Source organism: Phoenix dactylifera, chromosome 3 (genome assembly GCF_051530095.1).
Source record: "Phoenix dactylifera cultivar Ajwa chromosome 3, Ajwa_hap1_PhDact_Kaust_v1.1, whole genome shotgun sequence".
Classification (NCBI taxonomy): domain Eukaryota; kingdom Viridiplantae; phylum Streptophyta; class Magnoliopsida; order Arecales; family Arecaceae; genus Phoenix; species Phoenix dactylifera.
In genome coordinates this window covers 49196066-49214126 of record NC_143192.1, presented here as the reverse complement: position 1 = coordinate 49214126, position 18061 = coordinate 49196066, and the positions used below count along the sequence as shown (strand labels likewise).

General features: G+C 39.5%; 1 protein-coding gene and 1 pseudogene across 1 annotated transcript; one reads left to right on the top strand and one right to left on the bottom strand.

The window, feature by feature from the left end:
* The first annotated feature begins 3605 nt into the window (after positions 1 to 3605).
* Positions 3606 to 5863, top strand: LOC149768130 (2-deoxyglucose-6-phosphatase-like; annotated as a pseudogene).
* Positions 5864 to 7665: 1802 nt separating this feature from the next.
* Positions 7666 to 17742, bottom strand: LOC103703570 (phragmoplastin DRP1E-like). Its single transcript, XM_008786468.6, has 15 exons — positions 17444 to 17742; positions 17268 to 17331; positions 17046 to 17153; positions 13733 to 13834; positions 11839 to 11889; positions 11680 to 11741; positions 10586 to 10676; positions 10330 to 10394; positions 9979 to 10173; positions 9767 to 9886; positions 9598 to 9668; positions 8611 to 8836; positions 8468 to 8518; positions 8018 to 8386; positions 7666 to 7939 (listed from the first exon to the last, which is right to left on the bottom strand). Exons 1-15 carry the CDS (start codon positions 17582 to 17584, stop codon positions 7811 to 7813), a joined length of 1845 nt encoding a protein of 614 aa, XP_008784690.1. The 5' UTR covers positions 17585 to 17742; the 3' UTR covers positions 7666 to 7810.
* Between the last annotated feature and the right edge of the window lie 319 nt (positions 17743 to 18061).

Here is an 18061-nt window from a genome sequence, read left to right as displayed (position 1 = left end):
GTAAAGCAAGTATACTTTTGTGTACATAAACTATGTAGAAGCTCTGTATTTGGGTACTGACCAGCATGTTGTACTAAGAATGCTTTCATATGAAAAGATTCGGTTGGTTTGACTACCCTATTACCCAGGTATGAGGCTGCGTGCTATTGCGGGTAGTAGTCGGCAATAGCACGGCCGTGTCACGGATCCGGATCCGGGGCGTGACAATTTAGTGGTATCAGAGCAATAGGTTAACCATGAGTAAAAATTTTAAGCTTTAATAAGGAAATGGGTAGTTAAGTCTCATTTAGTGAGATTCCGCATAACCGGAAAGGAAAGAAAAGATTTTATTGGTCGTATCATCGGTCAGTCACGAAAATTGCTTGACACAAATATTTTGATAGGTGATAATGAGCAACAAAAAGAAAGAAGCTAGGGCTAATACAAAGCCATTCTAGGGGCATGGTTATGACAGGTATGGTATCAGAATTCAAGATTTAAGACTACCAAAAATTTTGGTGTTTTCAGACAGAATGGTAGCGAGCCATGCCAAAATAAGAAAAAGCTAGTTTGGAGATTTCTCGATGGAGTAATTTGTATTTTGGATTATGATTAAAGTATATTTTGACTGATATTAAGTGGAGTACTAGCTATGGAATATTAAAGTATATAGGTGATTTTTGGAAGTTTAACTTGATACCTGGTACTGTGGATGATACTTCTAGTTTGAAGTTAATTATTTTGATGGCAGGATAGGGTTTATTCATAAGTTGTTTCAGGCTTGGACAAGGAAAGATATTTTTAATATTCTTCGAGGATAAAATCTGTATGACAAATTATGCAGGCAACTATTATATAGAAAGAAAGTATATTTGAGAAATGAGATCTAAGAGTTTCCCCTTTGTTTACTTGGAATGTGACATATTAGATCTTTTCAAATTACAATGCAAGATTGGTATTTTGATTGGAAGTCATTTAGTAAATTCTGGAATAATTTCCAATCTTGAAGAATATTTTTGGCTCATTTTATATGAATGAAGTTGCTGAAAATGATCGGATTTTTTTTTGGGATATCGCTGTGCTACCTTTGATTCTCCAGTTTTATGACATGCTAAGAAATTCTTAGCATCTTGAGACATGAATTAATAGATCATCGATTTTTGATCTTGGATCAAGTTTTGAGGTGCCATGATTTTGCCAAAATCTTATCAGCAAGCATTTTAAGAGAGAGACTAAATGAGATCTCGAGGATGACTCAATGGTTGACTACTTTTAAAAAAAAAAACCAGAACCTAAGGTATGTTTAATTTCGAGGACGAAATTTATTTTAAGGGGGGTAGGATGTAATGTCCGGGCCCAGAACCTACTAGGCCCAATAAGAAATGGGCCCAGTTAAGGGTTGGGCCCAAATTTCACTGTGGGCAGTGCTGTTATCATATTTAAAAAAAAAAAAAGAAATAAAAACGAAGGGATAAGACCGACAGGGAGGGGTGACCCTCACCCCTGCTGACAGCCGCTGCCGGCGCGCCGGAGACAAGGGGGGGCGGCGGCCAGTCCCGAGGTATGGAGGAAAGGAGAGGATGGGACCTCTCAGAGGGGGGTTTCATCCTCTAAATAATCAATTAAGCCTCTACCGGCAACCCCAAATCACAGACCCCCCTAAACACCGAACGAGAGAAAGAGAGAGAGGGTTTGCCAACCTACTTCCGTCGCCGGAGGAGAGGCTCGTGACTTCTTCCAAAAGCTAGGTAAGCCCCCTGCCTTCTCTCCTCCTGATTTATTCAAGATAATAAAGAAAGAAACAAAGACAGAAAAGAAAGGGGAAGAAACAGGGCTCACCGCGTGCGGCCGCTCCCTTGGTCTGCCAGCAGCCGACGCCCGCGCCGACGGGATCAGCCGCAGGCGCGGCCGTGGGCTCAGCCGCAGGCGCGGCCGTGGGCTCAGCCGCAGGCGCGGCTGTGGACGCCGCGAGCTCGGCGGTGGCACTGCCGACTGTGGCTCGGCCCTCCCAAACCCCCCTTCTTCCTTCACAGGGGAAAATGGAGAGAGGAAGAGAGAGGGTTTGGGAGTAAGAGAGAGAGAGAATATGGGGTGGTGCCGGAGGGGAAGGACCAAAGAAAAGAAAGAAAGAAAGAAAGAGAGAGGAGGAAGAGGCCGTAGATCCGGCCGGAGGAGAAGAAGAAGACCGGAGGACCGGCCGAAATGGCTAGGGCTTCCGATCGGAACCAAGGAGAGAGAGAGAAAGGAGAGGAGGAGGGGACTTGCCGTGTACGGCCGTGAGCGTCGCCGGTGCGGGCTCGGCCGGGGAAGCCGAGAGCTCGGCCGCGGGCTCGGCCGGGGAAGCCAAGAGCTCGGCCGCGGGCTCGGCCGGGGATGCCGCGGGGCTTGGCCGCGGACGCCGCCGGTCGTGGGCCGTCTCTCTCCGCTCGCCATCCTCCCCTCCGCTCGCCGTCCTGCCATCGTCGGAGAAGAGAGGAAGGGGGAGATCGGGAGAGAAGGAAGGAAAGAGAGGAGGAGGGGAGGAAGCTTCGGAAAGGAGAAGAAAAGAAACAGTGAAGAAAAAGAAAGAAAAAGAAAAAGAAAAAGAAAAGAAAAGAAAAAAAAATAAAAAAGAAAGAAAAGAAAAAGAAAAGATCCTATCGGGTTAGATCTGGGTTCGGGTCCGAAACCCGTTAAGCCTAATTGACCTATATGAACCCCATCTGGTTTTAAATCGAGCCCAAAGGTTCCAAATTGGGTAAATTGGACTTGGGCTAAATCCTTGGATGGGATCCAAGCAAGTAAATTCATAATATGATGAACTAAGAGATTTTATAATAAATAAATAGGGAATAATGTAATCCCTATTATGTTGTTTTAGGTGATTAAGGATTTGTCACCTGGACTTGAGCAATTTGGAAAGCGAATTGATGTAAGTAATCTGTCTTAATCTTATCGTGGATCTTGTATTACGTTTTATAAGATGAACCAGTGTTTTTCATACAATTTGAATTGTATACATGATTTGTGAAGAAAGTAAGTAACCTGTCCTAATCCTGTTATGGATCATGTCATGTTATTAATATTTTCCTAAGCATTTATTTTAAGTATATATGTTTCATGCATGATATGTTACAATGCATAAGTAACTTGCATGATCCCAGAAGCTATGGCTATGTATGTGACATGATGATACTGATATTTTAATCATGCATGTAAGTTTGTAAAGCCTTAGCTAGCCCAGAGGCACTATAATGGGCTCAAAGATGCTACTGTGAATGACTGAGCCGCCAGTGGCTGAATAGTAACTGAGCTGCCCCGCCAGTGGCTGAATAGTAACTGAGCCGCCCCGCCAGTGGCTGAATTGGAATTGGGCCTGCCCCGCCAGTGGCTGAATAGTAACTGAGCTTGCCCCGCCAGTGGCTGAATAGTAACTGAGCCTGCCCGCCAGTGGCTGAATAGTAACTGAGCTGGCCCCGCCAGTGGTCGAGTCTGACTTCGCAGTAGCATCCAAGAGAAAAAGGACCACGGTATGCCGGTGGCACGATTTTTCCTACATGTGCATATTACATGATTCCTTGACATTGTAGGATACTGTTTTATTTACTCAGCATGGATATTTTATTGATTTAGTAGTATTTAAGAGCATGACCACGGTATGCCGGGGGCACGGTTTCATATGCATATTTATGAAAATGATATTTGAAGCATGGTCATGAGGCTCGTTTCAGAGATTGGGTATATGAGGCGGGTGCTTCCAAATCCTGCAGATGTATTTTTGGGGAGAAGCAAAATCGGTGAGGGGTGAAGGACGCTTGCGTGAAGCCCCGGAACCGGCCAACATCTGGCAGGGGAGCCCCGTGTTTCCTCCTCATGTGGGCCCGATAGTCACGTGCCCTGTGCAGGCGGGCCGTGACATTTATGAACGTGCCTGACCAAAGCATACATTGTTTTACAACGGGTTTTGAATATATCGTTATGAAATGTTGTATTTTGCTATAACCGATATCTCCTTTAAATTGCATACATATTATGCCATGAAGATGATTAGATAAATATGCATGTCAGCTTCTCAAACCCTGCATAAACATGGTTACCGTTATGTTCGATCCGGTAAGATTATGTATGATTACTTACTGAGCCGTGTAGCTCATATCCGTTCATTTACTTTTTCTTTCAGATCCTCACCACTGATAGCTGCCAGAGACACGTTAATTTGGTATCAGGGCTTCTGGGGTAAAGCAAGTATACTTTTGTGTACATAAACTATGTAGAAGCTCTGTATTTGGGTACTGACCAGCATGTTGTACTAAGAATGCTTTCATATGAAAAGATTCGGTTGGTTTGACTACCCTATTACCCAGGTATGAGGCTGCGTGCTATTGCGGGTAGTAGTCGGCAATAGCACGGCCGTGTCACGGATCCGGATCCGGGGCGTGACAGATGACAGATGAGATGTTCCCAGTTTAGCCTTGGTTGAATTCTACCGCCAATGCTGGACCGGCTACAAAAGCACAGACCAAGCAAAAGAGGTAGACATCAGTCACCAGGTAGTCAAAACTTTAAACTGAACCGTACTCAGATTTGCTTAAACACTTATTGATCAGACTCCTCGAGCAATCCGATAATAGAAGTAGCACCAGTTCATTCCTTCTTGGTTATAGTTCTAAAGAAAATTGCATTCGAAACAGTGAGCTAATGAACAATTGAAGTGACTGTGCACTAGTCTCTTAATATTAGAATCAACTTGTCTTGTTTTGATTGCTGAAATTGTTATCCAGAAGAGAATCTCCTGGCTCGTGGAAGTGATAATCTACTGGCCTCTTCTCCAATTGCACAAAGTATTGTACTTATTATTATTATTATTATTTGCAGCAAATGTTCATAGTCTGAGCTTGCTGCATTTGAAGCTAAACCATTTGATGTCAATGGCACCCTATGCCGACTCAGATCCTATTCATTACCATGCATTCCATGCGATGCTGCAAGAGGTATGGGCTCCTTTTTATGTGCAACTTAGCAATCACATGCATGCGCTTTTGCTCTTTATAGTGCAGGCAATTCATAGGAACCTGCAGTTTGTAACAAAGAATTCAATTGCTTGGAGATTGGTTTGAATCGCAATGTCCCCATAACCAAGGACCTTTATGTCTAGAACATCGGTAGCAAGCACAATGTAGATCTTGGCAGTTTATTTCCTGACTGGGATCATGAAAAGGCCAAGAATTTCATGGATGACAAAACTGAAGGCAATTCAGTGGAGATTATTTCTCCCAATACAGTTTGCCCTCTGAGAACTGAAGTAGTGAAACATACAGGTTGGCATCTCGGCAGTTGAAGGCAGTCAATGGCCTCCACTATCTATGCAATTGGATTGAGGATCATGGCTTGAAGCATACTACAATCATAATTTACAAGAATATTCTATAGTATTAGTATGAGGAGTATTAGTATGAGGAGAAGGGTTAAGGATTTACCGGTGTGAGATATCACATTGTCCAAGGAACCCTAGATGCTGTCAGAGCAAAGGAACATCTCAATGCTTGATCTCATGAATTCTTCCAACTTGTGGTGCTTGGAAGCGAATTTGATCGAGCCATACCATTTCCTGTTCCATACTTTAAAAGACTTTCGAGGATCTCCAGGTATCCCCTGAACACCTTTGTGTTTGAGGTTTGTCTTCCTACTTGGGCTGTTATCATGAGTAGTTGAGTACTAATAATTGTTCACGATTTTTGTTCATTCTCCTGCTTAAAATATCGCACTCTTCCCTTTTGGAAGGATTCTCCATCAGGGATAAAAGCTGATGTGGTGACTGGGATGCCTGTAGTAAGTCTGACAACAAGAAACCCGAAACAGTTACTAATGCATGCAGGAGCCACCTTCCTCATCAAAGATTAAGAAGATTCAAAGATCTTGGCAGCACTGGAAGAGTTGGAGAGAGCATCAGCAACTAAGAGAATGGGTAATACTTAAGAGTTAAGGTGGTATACTTATGCACTTGACTACTGTTTAAAAAAAAAAATAGTGCACTCCACTGGCCATAAGCATTAATAGGTTCATTTTTCATGTATATTTTAAAATTCTTTCTTTTATCCTATGAACTGTCTTTTAATTTGTGATTGCTTGCTATATCTCTCAAAATGGATATATGCATGTTGGAAAAGTATTTAGAGCTATATCAAACAATTTTAGCCACCAACCTACAATATTATTCATGTTGTACCTCCAATGCTGTGGGAAGCTATGAAGAATAGGATGCTCTCTCCACTCTTCCCTTTTGGAAGGATTCTGCATCAGGGATAAAAGCTGATGTGGTGACTGGGATGCCTGTAGTAAGTCTGACAACAAGAAACCCGAAGCAGTTACTAATGCATGCAGAAGCCACCTTCCTCATCAAAGATTAAGAAGATTCAAAGATCTTTGGCAGCACGGAAGAGTTGGAGAGAGCATCAGCAACTAAGAGAATGGTTAATACTTAAGAGTTAAGGTGGTATACTTATGCACTTGACTACTGTTTAAAAAAAAAAATAGTGCACTCCACTGGCCATAAGCATTAATAGGTTCATTTTTCATGTATATTTTAAAATTCTTTCTTGTATCCTGTGGAATGTCTTTTAATTTGTGATTGCTTGCTATATCTCTCAAAATGGATATATGCATGTTGGAAAAGTATTTAGAGCTATATCAAACAATTTTAGCCACCAACCTACAATATTATTCATCATGTACCTCCAATGCTGTGGGAAGCCATGAAGAATGGGCAAAAGAATGACAATAGAAGAACTGAAAGAATGAGATAATTTACAATCTCAAGATTTTCAAGACGCTGCAGGTCATCATTTTATCATCGATTTTAGCATCACAAAGTTTCAAGAGTAAAGAGCAAATTACCTACACCAATCCTTCATGCTTCTCTCTTCCTTTCCTGAGAAATTACTTGATCAAATGTGAGATGACACGACGTCGAAAGTCAACCTGGCTGCTCTCTCTCCAAAGAAATCAGGGAGACTTACTGGGGGATGAGGTCATAGCATGGGGGCTTATTTGTCTCCAGACGGGTGCAATAAAAAGTCGAGGTCTTTACCAGAAAGGTATCAGTTATCAGTTCCCCATACTTCTCTCTTCCTTTGAATACGGTTATCTGCATCCAAGTAAATGTCAAGTCACAAGCCATTTATAATAACGAGTTGCAATCTCAATATCACCTGATAACTTCAGAAATAAGAGTGCCTGCTTCAACTGCTGGTGCATGCACATGTCCATGCTCCACCCAAGACAACCATTGTTAACCGTCAAGCACCCCAGATTCTCACACAGCAAAATTAAACATGGACGCCAAAACAAACTTGCTTCATGCATTTATATGCACATGCTAGTAAAGAATGATTCTACCCATGCTGGTCAATTAGATCCCCAAACTATTCTGAAGTAATCAAATTAATTATAAGCGATCACCCATGAATAGCAGCCACACTTATCTTTTGCTATTTTTGCCCTTGCATGCCTATATATCGACAAATTGGTTAATTTATATCGTTTTTTATCTTTCCATTTTTAATAATCTGAATCCTTTGCTAGCCTTTTGTGAATGCTTCCATAAGTAGAATGCTACCCTTCAATCCAGGAATCAAAATAGAATGTTTTGTCATATAATATACAAGCTTTCTGTCACATAAGGAAAATGTAGGATGGGCAATATAACACTGATTGGCAAAGAAATGATATATGAAATTGCACAGCATGTATGTAACAAAACCAGTAATAGACAAAGAAAGGTTTTGAATAAAATCTCCACTTGCACTACCCCAATTATACAATATAAGGCAAATGTTACACCATTGACTCATCCTCATCTGGCCCACGATACTGCCTCAATTTCATCCCTTGCAGACTTATACAATTCAAGCCTCTTAGCACATTGCAGCCGGCGCTCCATCAATGCTGGATCCTCATCCAATAGCTGTGCAAGCTGCTTGCCCTGCATAAAAGAGCATAGTAATTATGCCAATTGAAGTGAAGGAAGTGGCTGTACATACAGGCAAGCATGGAAGAGAACCTCTTTTTTCCCCACTACTGTATAGAAATGATTGAGCAAAGATCGCTTAGCTTCTCGAACTTGACAATAGACCGCTGCCTTTGGAATGGAGTTCTTGAGCATTTCTGACACCATCCCTATGTAGGAGGAAACATTTGATGCTATCCTCCTGAAATGTCCATCAGTGTATCGATCAACAGTGGGTCCCGTAGGATTCCCTCCCTTCTCCACTTCCTGTGGGAGCTTCCGGAAGAAATCTACTGTTAAATATGACGACTCCATGTCAACCAACCGCAACACTGTTTTATGGCTATCTTCACGGAATCTTTCCAAGGCTTCATAAGACGCAGCTGCTAGTTCACTTTGGAGAGTGGGAAACCTTTTCAACTCCTGGTATTTAAAGAATTAGTGTGACATGTTTTTCAGAGTGACAATGATCAAGATGGTTGAATAAAAATGCTTAGCACTGACCTGGGTCTCTCCTATTGACTTCCTTACCAACTCCTTCAACACATAGTGCACCTGCAATAAGAATCAGGAATGCAGCTAGAATCAATTCCTAACCTGAGTACAAGACAAAATCATACAGAAATTGTAGAACTGATGCATCTTACAGCATCCACTGATGCTTCTGCTGGGCCACGAAAATAACTGAGTGCACTCTCAATTAGGCGACGGTAACCTTGCTCAGGAGCAATTAGATGTGGCTGATAACCATCTGCTTCTGAGACCACTTTCTTCACATTTTGAATAGAAAGATACCGGTCAAATGGAAGTTTCTTAAGGGCAACAGGGAGTTGATTGTCAAAAACTCCATATATTCTATCACCACCTGGTCGCCTGTGATTTGTATTGCATACATCTCAGAAGCCAATCATAAGTTGTATTTTTTGACTATCAAGTATTGATGATTATCACACAAACAATAAAACAATATTTAGTGAATTCTGAAAAAATCAACTAATTTCACATTTTAAAGCAAAGATTTTTTTTTTCTTTTTTTCTTTTGGCTCTTGCACAAGGATTTAAGTGTTGATGGCATGGGATATGATGGCCGCTGGCTGGAGCAAACCCTTCTATATGGTTTGAGGTTGAATGGTTCAACATATAAATCATGACTTACATGAATTTCAACAGTAAAACATATAAATTGTTTTTTTTCTTTCGAGAAACCTTCTCTATTATCGAGGTTTACAATTTGATTTTGTAAATCCACAAATACTGTAATGCAGCTTCCCTAACAACCAATCAAGCAAACATCATCCTAGGATCCATACATTGTCTTGGCAACCAAAACATGTCAATCTAAGCATTTCAAAGAAATGCAGCACCTGCCCAATAATGAAACTAAAGCAAGCAATTAGCTTGCTTCAAACATTGTGAATCATGAGTAGCATGATCAGTTCTTCCTCCATCCCTCCATCTAGACATGTGAACCACATCCGTGTGCCCATATCATGTGTCAAACCGTGTAGTCAGGACAGAGTCCAAACACAACTACAGAGCACGACATGCACAATACGTTTGTGTAAGACTTGCATGGCAAAAGCTCGTTAAAGCCAAACGTCAGAGAAAAGAATAAACAAATTTAAGGTCATTACCCTCCATCTAGATGCTCTTTGAATATTTTGTCAAATGCACGACAAAGTTCCAATATGGTGTACAATTGAGCCTGAAGAAAAAACATAAATGTGTATAATTCCAATAATAATATTTTAACTTCATCAAATTTCCAAACTCCAATAATTCATATGCATATAAATGCCTCACCCCTGCATCAACGGCAATGGGTCTACCAAGATGGTCCATCTCTGATTCTAGTTCATCAATGCTTTTATTTATCAAGGATGTGATACTTGGAATACGTGCCCTGATTGCAGACTCCAGATGCTGAAATTCAAGTCCATAATTAAGAATGATGCACTCTCCAAGATCTCAAACAAACATACACCTGTCAAAGTGAACAAGCCAAAATATGTTACCTTTGAAAGAAGTTTAGCAAGATACTCTGAACCCATTTTACTGGCCAAGTGTGAGTAGTCAGGACTAGTTGCAAAGTACTCCTTTTCCCTTCGCCTGGCGACTATCATGTTGACGTTCTTATTAATATCTGCTTGCGAACGGTTAACAATACCAACCCAAGGGTGCTGCAGCCTATAGGATCTTCCTTCAAGAACCTTTAAAGCAAGCAATAATGGGATTAGCAATGGTAAACACATGTTAAGGTTTACAGGAAAAACCATCGAGAAGCTCTATTCAAATTTATTTTCTCAATTTTTAAACGTTCTCAATTTTTAAATGTTCTCAATTGAGCACAAGGAAATTAAACCTACATCAAGTGCATTTGTCCCCTTATCCATCAGATCAAGCTTTGTCAACACTCCAAAAGTTCTTTCACCTAACCAAAGTTCAAATGAAGCCCATTACGGAAGAGAAAGACTGACTTTTCACAAAATGATTTCCACACACCATAAAAATGTATTATCATCATCAAATGTGCCAATTACAAAAATAATAGTAATAGCATCATGATCAGCATCATATTTGATACTGAATTTACCGTTTTTGCTGTTAAATGTTGCATTGTACCTGTCGGATCTACTTCCCGGGCAAGTTTAATGGCGTCAGATGTTGCAATGTCTTGATTGGCAGGAGATATTGCCAGTATAATGCAATTGGGCTGCAAAAGAAAACAAATACAATATTATGTAAAGTAATCATATTTTGCATTATTTAAGAAAGAGAAATCATTCAAAACTCAAATGATACCAAACATGCAAAGTTTTCATTAATAAATGAAGTCCGATATTTCAGAATATGTTTATCCATATTGAGGGTAATAACTTAGGAAATATGATTTTACATTACACAAACAGTTAAGCGAAAAGACAAGCTGTTATGTATATAATGCTGCATTTCTTTCACTATACATGATAAAAAAAAATAGATAAATCTTTACAATCTTATCCGTGATGATAAACATGATAGCCTGTCATTATCAATCAAAACAGACAGATATTAACAAGATATGAATTATGAAAATTATCCATTAACATAATTCAGGATTTCTATTGCAAAGGTACAACCACTGAAGTCAGAAATTTTAATTGATTCTTGTGCCTCGTCACTAAGCCGGACAGATACAAGGTTTCTTGGCTAGAAAACAAGTTCAGGGCAACAAAAACCACAAAACCACTTCTACCTACCCATCCCGCTTCCCTTAACAACCCAATAAAAAAATAGATATGTACATAATATTAAATCTATGAATGTATCCATGTATAAAAATCCATTATAGTATGTAGTCATGAAGTGTTATCTTGTCAATTTGGGGACTTAGTTAATATATGACTCGGATAGCTTAGTTCAAAAAAATAAAGAAAAAGCTGACTGCAAATGCAGATGAATGTGCCACCAACAACACATGATTTTTTTTTGAATCCCTCATGGCTGTCAAAAACCAGAAAATGAATTACTCTTAGAGGCAAAGAAGCAATATAATAATGACCAAGTTGATAAAACTTCTACTTTTGTGCACAAGGTGCATTAGTTAATTAGCTAAGTAGAACGTCACAGTCCTGACAACAGAAGCATAACTCAAACAACCTAAAAATTACTATTTGTACTTTTTCCAATGGGAATTATACATGTTATATCATGCATCTTCTGGTGATATGACATACCTTCTCAACATATAAGCGAACCATATTTTCAATCTCTTGAACAATGCTTTCAGGTTGCCCCTCTGCAAAAGACAACATTATCCATATTGACTACTGAAAAAATTAAGTTTTTTTATACATTAAAGACATAGCTAAGCCACAAGTATATATAGTATGTACCTACAGCAACCTTTGTCAGACCAGGTAGATCAATCAGTGTAAGGTTCACAACTGCCACAATCAAACTAATCATTAAATACTGCCAAGATCTGACATATATGGACCAAAAAATCTATAACAGACCCAGAGATCTGAACATGCATAAAACATAACAAAGATAAAACATACTACAAAGATTTATCATCAAGCAGAAAAACCTAATGCATAGATACAAGGAACAAAATCAACAGTATGCACAGAATATCTGCAGCATTCAATGATCAAGATCTACTTCAGTCAAGTTGGCAATATAAAAATCATGAGATTGAGATTTGAGCAATTCCTAGTTAATTATAGCTGTTTTAGTTTGTAAGGAAAGGTAACAAACTTAGTTTAGTAATTACCAAAGAAATTAGTTACTCACAAAGAGGGACACTGGCAAGGTTCGCCGTCTCGGTACCGGACCCATACCGGTAACACACTAGCACAGTATCTGTACAGTACGATATGAATTTTTTTTGTATTGTATATGAAATTTTTTTGGCGTACCAACGCTCGTTACACCACCTGTATCGGGTACCAGTACCGAATTAGTACGGTACAGTCTGTACTGCTAGGTTCAGACCAGTACGGCATACTATGGACACAGGGACATCCAGTTCAACTTCAACATGCAACTCACTCATGCTAAGAATACTACAAAATGTTCAACAATGACTATTGCTAGAATTATTGGTAGCCAGGCTGGTATGCAGGATCTTCATATGATTAATGTGGTAACAGTCTAGTAGATAGCTTTGAATGCTTTCACTAAGCCAGCAGAAATTGAATCACTGATTGCTTGCATCTTCTCTCAATTCTGAAGCATGAAAAGTGCAATTGCACAACTCTGTTCCCTATGGTTGTTCCTCTCTTTCTTGATAAGCACCATACATATGCCAATTGAAGAACTACTGCAACATTACATGCATAAAACACCTAAAATATTTACAACATAAGAAAGCTTCACCAAAAGCTTCTACAACATCAATCCAACAGCTGAAAACAAATAATTGCAGACTCATTTGGTTGCAGGAAGAGGAGGGGGGAAAGCATGGTCAACGAGAAAATGGAGAAAGGCCTCATGTTTGGTTTGAGTTTTCAAAAGAGAAAGATGGAAAAATAGCATTACTATGGGAATATAGTTTCCGCGTTTCAGAAAAAGAAAAACCCATGTGAGACATAGAAAAGTCCAATTCCCACCGATTGGGAATTGAGTTATTTTTTTTTCTAAATGTGCCCTTAAGCTTTTAAATAGAATGGGGTAAGATCTTTCCTTTATTAAGGATATAACAGATATTTACACAACTTTCACAGGAAATTTGATGCTCAACCAAACATAAGCCACTCGAATCTTATACCCAGGCATTAGCTTCTCAGAAGAAATATTCTAGTGATGAGAAATTCTTCCCGCGAACCAAATGAATCTTGCAAGTAATGAAAAGTAAGGATAAGAGCTTTCCAACCACAATTAATATATATACTTCAAGAAAAGCATCAGTTCCTAGCCAATGTCCCAAAGAGTTTATAAATAATTATATGACATCTTAATCTTAGCCAAGTTAATCGATGCAGAAAACAATACCTTATCACATTATTTAAGTTAAACATGATTAATGAAACAATGCTATAGTGCAAATAATAACACTGTCAGAAGATTGTCCAAAATTGAGGAAAGTACACCTGGAAATCAAAAAAAAAGGAAAAAAAAACTTAAACATATTCATTTTAATATTGAAATGTTGCTCCTGGTTCGCATGAGTTCAGACTGTATGCCCAATAAGGTCATGGTTCACATGAGCATTATATCATATACATTGCTAACCAAAAGGTACGTACCGATAAAGTAAAAGAAAATATTCGACAATGTCTATACCATTTGGTGAATAAATGCTGAGATGAATGGGAATAGGAGAAATTTGTTTCGTTTTGCCTGTAAGTCTATCAGTTTCATCTTGAATTTCCTTGCGCACAAGAGCTACAAAAAAAAGTAAATATTAGAAGACAATTTGATTTACATATGATTTATTAAGGGAAAACAAGAATTGCAGATAATGTTAAAATAATTCATATTGTGCTCTTGGCCGCACATTTGGAATTAGCCCAAATTTCTCATCAACTTACATATAATTAGAACCATACCATGAAATTTAGCAGTCCAAAGGGCGAGATATTTTAAATGTTCATGCAAGTCACATGTTATGTTTAAAGCTGCAAGTGAGTTAAGAAGATCAATGACATTGCAAGAAAGATTAGCCATCTCAATACCGAACCCCATATGGGTACCATCCTAATACAATATCAGTAAGCCCAATATCCAGGTTGGTTCGGTGTTCCAACAGCCGATACGCCTCCCATATCACATATCAGTTAGGCATCAACACAGTACAGTACGATTGGTATGTATCGGTACCGACTGGTATGGCATACCATGGTTGCAAGCTCCAGAAGTTTTGCACTTAAGCAAGACCAGAAATCCAGACCTAATATCTAGACTATTATTAAAACTAAGATGTAGACCTAATTTGATTAGGAATCAGTAAAATTCTAGCCCTACATAGTTGGATCTGAACTTATTCAAATTCAATTGGACATAATCCAAACTCAATATACAGAATCTCGGTTATACTAAAGCAGCTAGAAGCAATGGCAGAAAAAGAGTAAATTGGGCATTGAAGAGAGAGAAAGTAGTGTTCTCATGACATGATAGAGATTCAAAAAAAAAAAAAAAGAATGAATGTGAATACTGCTAGAAGGTAAATTATAGGAACAATCAAAAATTTACCTTAGCTTTTTGCATTGGCTATTTCCATATAGAACATGTGGCAAAAATGAAAGGAGCAATAATTAGTAAACACTGACTCAGAAAAACGTAACATAATAAGAGGTCTCCAAAACCATTATAACAACGAGCATATCATTATCATGGCTGTTATTTTAAAACCTGACTAAAGCAGTAACAAACATTAGAGGCTGGGCATAACCATAACATTATTTTGTCCTTTAGCTTTAAGTTCTGGATGTTCTTACTGTCATCAGTAAAAGAAAAGATTCTTGAATCTGGTTCAAGAATTTGTGTCACCCTTTTCTTATTCTATCTTACCCCACCCCACCCCACCCCACCCCACCCCCCCCAAAAAAAAACTACCTCAATTAATTTTAGATGGATAAACCAACAAAAGAAGGGGGAAAAAGGATCAGCCCCCGTTTTTCTACATTCTACTACAGTTATTCCAATCAGTATTTCCTCATCATTGAATGTATTTCACTGTACTCTAGCTTATTATAGACCTAATAAAATATGCTTCGATGCTGTACTTTCCAAGCATAAGCTGAATCGCGCCTTTTGGGCATATAGGTCTGCCACTTTCACTTATGAAACAATCATTATGTTGACAACAAAAATTATCAGTCTACAACGTTTAATATTCTTTTCTTTTTGATAAAAGGTGTTACCGCCCCACCCCCACCCAACCACTTGAGTGCAAGTAGGATTCAGACCCAGGTCACTGGGTACCATAGTCCAATGACTTGACCAACTATACTAGTTGGCACTCACACCTTACATGTTCATCTCGAGGACCAGATATGTGAGGTCATGTAGATGGTTGATCCTCCATTCACCTTCAGGTAGTGCTACCAAGTTTCCTTTGACTCCATGAAGTCAATTGCTAAGTAAGACTAGTGCTCCAAAAGACAGCTTAGGCAATCACATAGGCAATCCTTTAAGTGGTCACAAATTACTCTTGGCAGCATGTGCACATGGTAGTGTTACAAGCAACACCTAGCATGTCAAAATGTTGTAGAGATCAATTTAATTTTCAGACATTTTTCCCTCAGAAGGCCAGTTGTTTTAGTAAGTTCAATTCTCTGAAAAATTGCATAGATGGCTGCTTAGACACCCACTAATTGGTGCATAGATACCCCACAGACTGGGCACAGAGCACCTTAAATAGGACCTTGCATTCTACCTCGGCAGCTTCAACCCATTTAAACAAGCACTTAAACAATATCTCCTGATTTATCCAATGCAAAGATAAACTGATGTGGATTGATGTAGCTAAAAGTGGGACAAGTCCTAAGGATTTATAATCCTCTGATAAAACCAGGTACTACTTCTCCATAGTATATATAACAAATGCCATTAAAACTTCAACTTCTATCAGGTTCCAAAAGAAAACAGATCAAAAACATCTAATGCAGCAAAAGCACTAAATTTGAAATTAAAGGATAAGCTTTGGTGAAATACAACTAGGCAAGCATTGAACTGAAGCATTGTATGAATAGACTGATATGAATAAAAATACAAACAAGGCACATATGGAGGTACGACCTTGAAAAAAGAAGAAGAAGAAGAAGAAGAACTAAGAGTTGTGTTCAAAGGAACATGAAAATATTACGATAATGGAATAGGAAACTAAGGAAGAATGTGAAAATGTCAACTATAATTCAAAATCAAGATGCAAAAATGTAAATTATATGATTATAATTTATAAATTAAGAAAGAATGCAAAAAGTCACAATAAAGAAGGCTATGAAGCTGATGAATCCAAACCATTAGACCACATGCTAATGCAGAATGGCACATGATTCTGAATAATGTTTATGTCACCTCTACTTATGACTATTGATTGGAATCCGTTTAAACATCACATCACTGATGGCTGTTCCTATAAGCCAGATCCATTTAGTCTCTAAGACAAACAACTGGTCAATAATTACCGAATACCCGTTTTCTGGATTAGTAATCATCCAGAAGAAGTTATTGAATTACAGTTGCAGCACCAGAAAGAAAAAGACTGGCACTACTGCTCAAGGTTGAGCAAGACCATCAAAAAACTGCAAGCATGCTAATATCACAAGATGCCTCACACTTATGCATGGATTTTGAGCTTCAACCACTTTGTATCAATTCAGAGAGTCAATAATTTAAACACATCAATTCAAACAGTCAACAATTTTGCGGCTGCACTTTCTCTCAGACCATAAAGTTTTTTTTTAAAAAAAAACGCACTTTTATCTATGTAAAGCCTAAAACTGTCTAAGTCTAGCCAAACACTTCGAAATATCCCCATAAGCAATTCATATCAACGGGAACAAGATCAAGAAACTATAAAGCAGCTCTGACAGAATCTTCTCTTCGAGCAAAAGGAATCAGGTAGAAGTTCTTAGCAACGAATACAACTCACAGAAATCAGTGAACCTCCTTTTCGGCAAGTGAAGGAACTCCGCATACTCCGCCTTCCCTTCCTCCGTCTTATGTAGCTGGAGCACCAGAGGCCGCCTCGTCACAATCCCTTCAGCATGGGAAAAAAGAAGATAACGTCTTAAATTTTATACTTAAATCAGTAATTAGAAAATTAAAAGAGAGAAATTGAAGCGCACGAGAACCAAGATCCGAGGACTCTAACCAGATCCACGTGGAAGGAAATCGCGCCCGACAATGCTCTCCAAGACCGACGATTTCCCAGAGCTCTGAGCTCGAAGCGGACCAAGATCGAAGTCAGAAGAGTAAAAACGAACAGAAAGATCTGTGCCTACGCTATAGATCACTTGAGAAGAGAGTGATTTCTGAGGCAAAGAGCACCTGTCCTCCGACGACGGCGACGGAAGGGAGCGCCTCCCAGAGCGTAGGGAGGGCGCCGTCGGCGCCGCCGTGGTCGCCGAGGACCGTGCAGGCCCTCTGGATCCGGTTCACGAGACCGATCAAGCTCTCCATTGTCGCCATCTCCGAAGCCGAACCCTAATTCTAACCCTAGCCCTAACCCTAGAATTCGAAAGGGGAGAAGGAGAAGAAGGATTGAGAGAGAGAGAGAGCGTTCAGGTGGAAGGTCGCTTGCTGTGGCCGGTGGTGGAAAGTGTTGGTTTCTGTTCGTATCTCTAATTGCTTTAATTCCCACTCTCTTCTTGTATTTCCCGTTATGTCCCTTTCTCTTTACGGTACCTTCTGGATTTGAGGGAGATTTTGGGAAATTCGACGGTCTGTTAAAATATATAAGCCGGTGCGCCCGTGAGGGCTCGGGATGGATGGACGGGGCTTTCAAATGTTGTCAAATGGTTTCAAACGTGGTGGTGTTTTCAAATGTTTTCAAATTTCCACGTTGGGCCTTTGGGCCGGGGAAGGATTGTTCCCAAATCCCAGATTGGCTGCGGCTTCTTTACGCTCTCCGACGGCGGAGGCCGATGGAGCTGATCATTGCTGTAC